The 10,407-nt window shown below is 49.5% G+C and overlaps 1 protein-coding gene across 1 annotated transcript in view; it reads left to right on the top strand.

Annotated features, from left to right (window-relative positions):
• Window positions 1-8,177: 8,177 nt before the first annotated feature.
• Window positions 8,178-10,407, top strand: part of LOC144114329 (uncharacterized) — a 9,208-nt gene continuing 6,978 nt past the window's right edge. The window contains exons 1-3 of the mRNA XM_077647981.1: window positions 8,178-8,491; window positions 9,071-9,169; window positions 10,272-10,391. Coding sequence (XP_077504107.1) covers window positions 8,190-8,491; window positions 9,071-9,169; window positions 10,272-10,391 — 521 coding nt within the window. The 5' untranslated portion in view covers window positions 8,178-8,189. The remainder of the gene's footprint in view (window positions 8,492-9,070; window positions 9,170-10,271; window positions 10,392-10,407) is intronic.

The raw sequence follows: 10,407 nt of genomic DNA, 5'->3' as shown, positions 1-10,407 counted from the left end.
CAATATTTTCTTTCATTTCGCGTCGCTTTTTACCCCAAAGCACTTGTTTCTGTGTACCTGCCTCTAACCAGCACATGTGCGAAGGACTGGATACGTGAGGCTTATACATTGCTCACAATCAGGGTACAAGATCTCACTCCACCGACTTGTGCCGGCGACACATCTTCGGATTTATAGACCCCCATATGCCTGCAACGGCGATGGTGTGGAATGTGGCGGACACTGCAGAGGACAGACGGCCATAGAAGGCTAGAGGGGAGAAGATGGGAGGCCGCGTGTGGTGCCCGACGCTCACCACAGATATTAGTAGTTGTAGCGGTTTATTAAAAATAAATAAAAAGACACAACGAAAAGAGCGGTGCCGGCCGCGGCAATTGCTGTCTAATATCTTAAGCATCCGAGCTGCAGTTGGCGGAGGTGAAAGGGAAAGGAGAAGATAGCGAGGAGAAGTATAGAGGGGAGCTATAGCAAGAAAGGACAGCGGAGAAGAGCTTTGTACACTATTTACAAAATACATATAGCAATCCAGTTCGCGCCGCTCGCGCGCTAATGCTCAGGCTGAGTTCGAAAATAAGCGCGCGAGCGGCCACTGCGCCAAGCTATTTGCAGGAAAGAAATAAACTGTATATACATAGCCGCGCGCACGTAGCGTTCTGTCTGGAATTAATCGCGCGCGCGGCACACTGCACGAGCGGCCGGGGTGGGGCGCCGGGCCGCGTACCCTCCGAAGTAGCACCCACGGAGCGTTCATGCCTCGCGTGCACTACCTGGCGAAGAGCAGGCGGAAGTCGCACCCACCAGCTCGATGAACGCACAGAGGCTCAACACAGATTCCCTGCGGTTTGTTGTTGCGGTTGTGCTCCCCCCACCCCATGCGCGGGCAAACGAGCATGTTTGTGCGTGTGTGCGTGCCGGCACGCACGCACACAAGCACAGCAGCGGACGCTACAGACGGCTCGAGGTGCGGAGGAGCTCGGCGGCTGGCACCAGATGGGCTGCCAGCAGACGAGGCAAGACGCTGGCTGCAGAAAAGCGTTGCAATGCAAGGGACACCTGACCCCCCCCCCCCCCCCCTCCCGACATATCCCCAAACGAGGTCATCGCCCTTCCCGTCGAAACAGCCGCGGCTTCCGTGGAATATGGCGTATACGTCCTTGGCCGGCTGCAGGAGCAGCGACGGCGAAAAGACCTCTGGGAGAGGAGTGCCCCAAAAGTGAAGGAGAAGTCGAGAAGCTCCGCCGAGACGCGGTGGATGCAGCGAAGAACAGACACGGGGTAAATGAGAGTCGGGCGCCGGGAAGGGGAGGCAGGCCAATAGAGACAGCCGCGGCCCGCCGAAGAAAGCTGAGCGGAGAGAAGCCCCGACCTGCCGGACAAGCGACCAGCTCTCCTATACAATCTAACGGTGAGCGGACCCCCTAAATAATGCTTTGCCAGGTTACGGCCTTGTTGGCTCAATTCTCCTCGCTTCGCAAGGAGATAGCAACTAATGAGGTTGCTTTGTGACTTACCCGCGACCGGCGGGTACGTCACAAATGTGCTGGTTGGGTAATGACACGGAAATGTGTATTCTAAGAAAAAAAAAACGCAGAACCATTAAACGCGTGCGGCGTGCGTTATTACTTGCGGCAGCGCAGCGACAGACTGAGCACTTTGAAGGGTTTCAATGTTGGTTCTGCGCCCTGAAATAAACTTCGACGACTCAGTAGTAGTATAGTAGTGGTGGTTATTTAATAAATAAATAAAAGAAAAAACGGAGGGAAAACCATGTTGCCAGCTGCGGCAAACTGCTGTCTAATATCTTAAGCACCCGAGCTGCAACCCGGCGGAGTGAAAGGGAAAGGGAGAGGATAGCGAGGAGAGCGATACCAAGAATTAAAGGACAGGGGAGAGCTTTGCGCACTATTTACAAAATGCATAAAGCAATCAAGTTCGCCCCGCTCGCGCGCTACTGTTAAGGCTCTGTTCGACTCAGTTCGTCCTTTCACGGTTTTCCATAGCATGTATGAAGTCCCGAGAGTGTATCCAAAGGTCATAAATGAGAAAAATGCCGATGAGAAGTTTTATAGACATGCACATAAGGCATATTCAGTCGGCGATCCGGAGCAGCTCTCCGAGTTAGCGAAGGAGGAAGATGTCTGGGGGCTCCATACAGTCGCGGTCCAATCAGAACGCGGGATATGAATACAAATGGCCCTTCGAAACGTTGATCTTCGGTTTCCCGGGGCAAGTGTTTCTTATGCCGGATCGCCGAGTAGAATACGCCATTGAACGATACATTTATGCGTGATGTCTAGCCACGTGCATTGGTGGCTTTTACTATCTGCACGGCCGACAAATGCAGCTTGCTCTTCATTGGGTCGGATTAGTCGGAGTCGAATTAGTCGAAATAGTCGGAGCAAAAACGATCGATATGCCTAGTTTAGCTGTCTTCTTGTAGGTTTTAATTGCTTTAAGCCCGTTATACATAGTGGCACGGGCAGGGACACTTTCTTTTTCGTTCTTTTTATCGTCCCACAAAAATTTTTGTCTCCTTGTAGGCCCTGCCAAGTCCTCATGTATGGCTCATTTCAGCCTCTTACCTCACCTACGGCGATGAAAATGCTGCAGTAAAGAAGAAAGTTGCCAGGCTTTTCTTACGTTTGGAAGAGACGACGACGGATTGCGGCGTGTCCGAAAGCACATAGACAAAGCATGGCATATGACATGTGGACTTCAACGTGACACATGGGCTATGAAGGACGCCATAGTGGAGAGATCCGGATTAATTTAGACAACCTGGGGGTTATTTAAGATGCACTTACGTTGAACAGCACACGGGTAGTTGTGTAATTCGCCTCCGTGAAAATATTGCGCATAGGCAAAACCTGTAATGTTCCCATGTTCGGAGCAATTTACTTTTCCAGTGTTCTTCCATCACCACCAGCTTATGGCGTCTTTCTGGTCGCCGCGAAACACTTCTTTTTTATTTTTTTATTTTCGCTCTTCGCTAGACACAACTTAACATTCACGGCGGCTTAAGGTGATGCGCCGTCAGCTCTACAATGTCCCGGCCGTTCGGAACCACCGCCAAAGGTTATGTATTTAAGTCACGTTGAAATAGAGAGCGGTCGACGACTCCGGCAAACGTAGTGCCAAGAGTGCACATCGCTGTCGCCGCCAGCGAGTTGTTTTGCTGTTTTTGTGGGCAAAAGCACCCAGTGAACAGGGAGCTATTCAAGGTTGTCTGCCTTCTCCCTGTCGTCACCGCCGCGCGACAAACCGGCGCGCTTGCAAAACAAAATAGCTCTGTCGGGCTTCCGGTCGCATCACGCTTGGTGACATGAAGGCTACAATTAAGCGTTCTGCTGAAAGGATGCTTAATTTTTTTATCGCACCCAAGAACGATGTTTTCAACCGCCCATCGAAATCATTATTATTAGGCGGGTATGAAAGACCAGATGTTTACGTTTAACTCATGAGGTCATAGCCCAAGGAGATATACACCTTATAGGCATGTGAAAAAACGGGGCATAACAGCATAACCGCAATGAAACACGAATTATGCTGTACGGTCGCATGTTTTGTGTGGTATGCAGCAGGACTTTATGATTCCTAAAAAAAGATCCATTTACTTGGCGCATATACATACGTGCGCCCCGCTTGCATAAGCATGCTTCGATACATATTTTCCTTCCTCTAATGTTTGAAGGTAGCTCGCACTAGAATTCTTCCTGCTGACGTAAAACTGGCTGCTTGCTTCACGTAACGGGATGGTCAGCCCTTTTCTCGTTTTGTTCGTTAGTACTCACATCACGTATATAGCATGTTACTGCTGATTTACCTTTCATCGAAAGAACTTGGCCCGTAGCTCTGGTTCCTGGTATTGGAGCGCCACATTGCAGCCCATGACACGTAATATCGTCTCTGTGCCATGATCGACGTGCGGGCAGGCTCGCGACGTAGTTGGAGGTTAAACTTGGCACAAGTGCTAAATCTTGCCACGGACAACGTTTTTAGATAAGGACAGTTGGAAAACTTGCCCCCGGGAATCGGCCCCACTTCCGTTGCCGCTTTCATATCGAAGAGACGCGATCGCCATCTCTGGGGTTTTGAGAGTACCACGTTAGTTTTCTTGGGTTTTATCTTCGCCGCCGCTACGCCCATTGGCTGCGCTTGGTCACGTGGAGAGTTTGCTGCATAACTGGTCGACGCTCGACCACGTATTGCAAAGTTCGCTCTACGCCTGCGGTACGAGAGGCCAGGATGCTCGGGGTTGAGCGCTTTTGTCTGTAGATCTCGCGGGTAAAATCAGAGAAATACAACGTGCCGCTTACCACCTTATAGTTTGGGTTCCTCGCGTGTGTAATATGCGGTTATGCAAAGTAGACTAAACATTCCTCTATTGATTAGATCACTAAAAGTTGAGTGTCTTTAAATAAAACCTGGCAAAAGCTTACAAAGACACTAAATGCTTTTCCTTCTTTTTTTTTACGGCATACGCCGTTTTGATTTTTTCTTCAGTCACATTGTTTTAATGCGTCGAGATGAAAATATAATCGTCATGGTGGTTGAGGAATTTTCTTTGAGTAAAGTGATCGATACTGGGAGCACGGTAGCTTTTTTTCGAATGCGTATCTTACACGCATGTGATAAGCTGTTTGCCAACGCGTCTTCAACGTGCCCGGCTAAGGTCATGGTTATAAAGGCTACTAAGCGGTCATGTTTCATCAATACAAAAGAGACGAAGGCGCAACTTACGTTTGTATTCATTATCACTACGTTTCTGTACGCACGCGAGTCACCCTCTGCTGACGTTCCTCAAGCTGGAAGTAGCAAAGTAGCAGACGACGCACCCATCCCAAAGCGACCGCAGCGCCAACGCCTAGGCGGCACCCGTTTTGGGTCCGCTCTGCGCCCTGACGCGCCGCCGCAGTTTTACAACTGCCCTTATCTTTAGATAACGTTGGATAAAGCAAAGAAAACTAACGTGGCACTGTCAAAACCCTAGAGATGGCGCTCGCGTCTCTTTGAGATGAAAGCGGCAACGGAAGTGGGGCCGATTCCCGGGGGCAAGTTATAAGTTTCCCAACTGTCCTCATCTAAAAACGTCGGCCACGGGCGAACCCGCAGAATGGGCTCAAAAAGACGCGCTCTCATATACCGTAATTTTGCCGCCGCTCGTGGCATGCAGCCGCGGATGCGTGTGCATACGTGTCTCCTCTCGCCGTCGAAAATACAAGAAAACTGTGCGCAGGTGGAGGAGTAGAGGAAAGAGAAAAAGTGAAAACGTATGAAATGCAAAGGCTAAGCCAATTTTAACGCATTATTGTGCGAGTTAAGAATAAAACACGAATAGTTCACGTGCAAGAGTTATTCGTTCTTTAACTTGAGTGCTCCGGCCTCTCACCCATGGCACTCAAGTATAGTTGAAATCGAAGCTAACTGGAGTTTGCTACCCTTGGCGTGCGTCGCCTTCCTAGCCAGCACTCCACCTCTGGCGCTGCTGCCGGGCGCAGTCAGCGCTCGGGCAGCAAACAGTGCAGTGGATATAGTATAGTGCCTTTACACGTCCGGCGCGCACGTGCGCTGCTCTATAGTTTCTTCCCTGACTGGATCCAGAAACGACAGATGACGGTGTCCAAAATCCATGTGATCAGACGCTGGATATTAGAGGCACCGCGGGAATGACGCACAGCTAGCCGGCCCACCTGTGGTGACTTTGCTGGTGCAGACGATGACTCCGACACCGCATAACCACGAACTGACCAAGTCTTAACGCGAGCTTAGAAGAGGAATCTTCCGGAGATTTCCGTCATTTCTTCTCCTTATTAACCGACGGAACAGCGACGCGCTTTGAACGCGGCGAAGGTGCCTCGATTCAGCGTCGCTGCACTGAGGAACCCGAGGCGACGGTGTCTGCTTCCTCCTTCTAAAGCAGCATTCACCTGGCCCGTTTGGAGGGGCACCGGGGTCGTCGCTCCTGCCGGTACTGTATGTTTACACGCGGCAATCCCGAAACAGGGAGCATTAGGGAGGGTGGAAAAACCGTGACATCAACTTGATGCAAGGGAAACCATCGAGGCCAGAGTGAGGTCGTGGGAAAGATGCGTTTATTCTAGTTTAGTTTTACATCTAGAGGTCCCACTCTTTGCTCGGCTCGAGCCATGCACGCGGACCGTGCGGGTCGTCGAGTAGCCGTGAAGTGGATTCACAGGGCGTTCGGAGTGCTATCACCAAATTGTTAGCCGCTTGTATATGTACACCCAATAAACGGCACTCGAGGACCTGTCTTTCCTGCTAAACATAGAGGGGCGAGAAAACATGGTACAGGGCTTGCTTTGAAGATGCCTATAAAGAACGTTTTTCAGACATAAACGCCACTTCTGTCTAACTTTGTATATTTTTGGCTGCAACCTGGGAAATCCACTTAATACAAACTTCGGATACGACGAATACACTCCGCGTTATCGTCGGGTCCGTTATAAGTAGGGGTTTGACTTTTCGGTTCAACCGAAAACCACCGATAAATGTCCTATAATTCATTTTTCGACGTTTGGTTTTAATCGACATGCATTAATGCATGTCACAACTAGCTGGCTATTCAGTACCAGTTACCATCGGTCACAGCTGAAAACTGAGACAGTACTGGAACCCGGAACATGGTGAGACAAAGATGTCTTCTGAATTTAGTACAGTGACTATGAGTTACGAGGCATTAATCCGCGAACGACACGCCGTTCCAGATAGAATAGCTCGACCACTTAGCTAAGCGTTACTTGCTAGCTTAGTGACGTCTGCTCGCTTATCACCGACTTGGGGCCGTCGCTTCTTTAACCAGGAGTTTACATTGCATGTAAGGGCACTGAAAACTTTTGGAACCGTAACAAGCAATCGTCAATGCGAAACCACGCATAAACGGCACGAAGGTGTCGTGTTCTGGATACCGCGACGGTTAAGCAGCAGTTTCATCGCTGCTTCAGCATGCGGAGCACAGAGTGCGCTGTCCTCTCGTTTAGCCTAGAATGCAACCAGAATGTGACAATTGTTTTTAGAACTGAACTTCTACTTACGTTGATTTTGGCTTACGTCCCAATCATTTAACTTCGGCATTGCTACTTTTTGTTACAACTGTACGACTTTCTTCAGCAAAGATAGCTCTTAAGGCGACATATGTGGTGCACACTACCACATGAGTGGCTGGTTAAAAAAAAACTTAATTTAAACTGTACGTCACTTTTAACCGCACATGGACATCGTATATTTCACCGATAAAAACCGAAAATTCGTATGTAGAAAACAATATTCGCGCATAAAAAAAAACGAAAGTGGTGTTCCGAAATGAACACCGAGAAAAGCATGCCGAATTTTCGAATAATAAATACCGAAAAGTCCAACCCATAGTTATAAGTGGGTCCGACTTCTCTTGTGGATATGTATTTTTCTATTAGTGCCTGATATTATGCCTTGAAATTATGCTATTTGTTGTACATTCTCTGATATAAAAAAATTGTTGACAATGACTGTTTTATGTGTTGTTGAAATGGGAGGCGGTAGCCGCACCAGACATTACCCCTTTAGGGCCGTTGTACGATCGTTTCGGAGCGCCTTCCGCCACGTCCGCTTCGCGAGCGGTCCGCCAGTTTTCGGCCGCCAGGCGGACGTGAGGCGGAAGTACGATCACTAAAAGTGGTTATTGGGAACTTTTATACGGGGGGGGGGGGGGGGGGGGGGAGGAGAGAGAAGGGGGGAGGCGCAGCCCGGTAACTGCCTCCTTTATGCAGGGGAACACCGCAACTGGGCTGCGCGGGGAGGGGGAGAAAAGAGAGAGCAGCGCTTGCGAGCGAGGCGGATGGTCCCAGCATGCCGATTGGCGCGCCCGGCATATCCGTCTGTCCAATAGCCTTCTCCGGCTGTTGGCAACCTAGCCGGCGCGAACCGCCAGGATCGCTCCGCGCGCCGAAACGGGCGACAGATCGGTAAGCGCCCGACTACCTTCTCCCTTGCCTCCTTTCCTGCCCCCCTCTCCAAACCCCCGATATCTCTGCACACTGCGCTTCCCCCCCCCCCCCTTCCCTACCTACTTCCCGTACGAGCGCCCCCCCCCCCCCCCCTCCCAAATAATAACCTCTTTTCGTGGTCACGTGGCACTTTTTTCCGTTCCTCGGCGACCTGCACCTAGGCCTAGTAGGCTGCGCTTCGGCATCGCCATGGTGTGCATGTTGAAGTTCCTGCTGTTGTCGGCGGCTCTCGTCAGCAACCAGATGAGTAGCTCTTGTGTAGAGATTTTGCGTGGGTACATGGCCAACACAAACAGGGCGAACTGGCAATTAGTTGCACAATTCGTCGCTGCCGACGCAATCGTCCAGCTGCAGCGTAGGCGTAGACGCAAGCCTATACGACGTCTTCTGCGAGATCGACGCCAACTGGGCGAGTACTTCACGTTAGTCCGGGACATGAGAAATGGAGATGGCACAGACTTCTTCCAGTACTTCCGGATGTCTGTGGAAAGGTACAGTGCGCAAGATCATACCTTCCGTGCCTTTTTCGTACGTATGTTCGCGTTGTCACATGGACGCTCTCGACGGGTGCAGATGCCGATACTCGCGGTAATGCGGGAGCGCGTTTTCGCGTCATGTGAACACTTTATAACAAGTAAATATAGTATAAAGAAGCAGGCCTAGAATGGAAAACGTGTTCACGCGCGCAAATATTTGTTACATAGGCATTGACGTCTTTGCATCGTTAAGTTTAGTGAGCACACACCGCGTAGGCAGGCTCGAGAGTGGTCCTCATGAAAAAAAGACCAGAGTTGACAGCGGTTCCTTAAGTTTGTTGCTTTAATTTCAAATTTTCTGGCTTGGCCGCACGGCATCATGCGTTCAGCAGTGCCGCGGCTTCAGCAGTAATAAATGGGCTGATACGCGGGCGATATAGCGTGCATATACCACTGCATTTCGACACTCATTGCTGCGTGCACCATACAGCACCGCGTATGCAGTATTTGTCTGCAGAAAATGCTTGATATTCATTTCATTAATCTGTTTAATTTTGCAGCCAAGTGTTTCATTCCGCTCATGTGATTGTGCAGGTTTGACCGTCTCGTGGAGCTGCTCAGACCCCTAATCGAGCCACGTAGAAGCACGGTAGTCAGTTTGTCGGCCGGAGAGAAGCTGGCATTCACGTTAAGGTGGGCTAATGTTACATTTCTTCAACCTTCTGTACAGTGCCATGAAGTATCGTTCCGTGAACAGTACATATTGCATAATGAAAACTTAAGACAGGCCGGTCCTTTCCTGTAGTGTTCCACATGTAGGTAAATATTGTCATTTATTGTCCACTTCTGGCCGACAGTTCACAGTAGACAATTTAATGTGTAAAATGTCTTGTTCTGCTTGTGTCCTATGTACATACAGCTGGAGGTCTAGCCTTCCAATGGCAGCCAGTGTATACTTAACAACTGCATTTTTTTAAAACTTTTGCAATGTAAGAGTGCTCACGGTATGATTGTTCGAACATGCTGATGATTAGCTCCTGTGAGCTGCCTAAGTGTGCTCATTCTTTCAGCATGCCAACAGCTTTAGCTCAGAGTTAAGGCTGCAGTAACGCTGTTTTCAGTCGACTGCCTTCGTTCTACAATGTTTACAAAACAGTTTCTCCACCACTGTGCTCACTGGCGCATTCCAAAGTGCCCTCGTGTGAGGTTAACATAGGTCTTCCTTTTCTTCACATCTGCGAGTTGTATCTGCTTCAGTCAGGGAAGTGCAATGGTTGTGTTATCTCAACCCTCAAAGTGGTAAATGAAATCTGATGCCTCACTATTAGCACAGATATTTCTTTGAGTGATCTATGTTCGGGCATTGAACCTTATGCATCCGATTTCACTGGAAAACCTTGCTGGGTTCTCGTCCTCGACCGCTTAGCCCATGTGCTCACTGGTTTGTTCAGCAGCAGACCACTTCTGTGATGTGAGGTAGAGGTGAAACAGGCAGCAGTTAGCTGCAAGAAGCCCAACAGATCAGTCCTATATTGCAGCTCGTGACAAGGCTGCTGAAGTAGTAGTCTGGTGAATACAAGAATAATGCTGCTGGAGGTATATTTTACGCTCACCTGACCTGTTTGAGACTCATCTGAAGGTTGGCGCCATGCATGTGCTTGCATTTCTTGCTTACACCCTTCAATAGCATAACTGCCCTTGCTTATTCATTTAGTAACATATGGGCCTAAATATGTGTTTAATGTAGTTCAGTGTTTTCGATTCATCCTTCTCACTAAGCTTTCTGTACTTCCAGGTACCTGGCACCTGGTTCTACGATGAGGATAATAGCAAAGTCGTACAGGATCTCTGACAGCATGGCTGGCCGTATAGTGAGGCAAACCTGTCTTGCCTTGAGGCAAGTTCTCGAGCCCTTGTACCTTCCACACCCA

The sequence above is a fragment of the Amblyomma americanum genome, chromosome 1 (assembly GCF_052857255.1).
Source record: "Amblyomma americanum isolate KBUSLIRL-KWMA chromosome 1, ASM5285725v1, whole genome shotgun sequence".
NCBI lineage: Eukaryota > Metazoa > Arthropoda > Arachnida > Ixodida > Ixodidae > Amblyomma > Amblyomma americanum.
The sequence above is the reverse complement of the archived record's forward strand: the minus strand, read 5'-3'. Positions and strand labels throughout refer to the sequence as shown.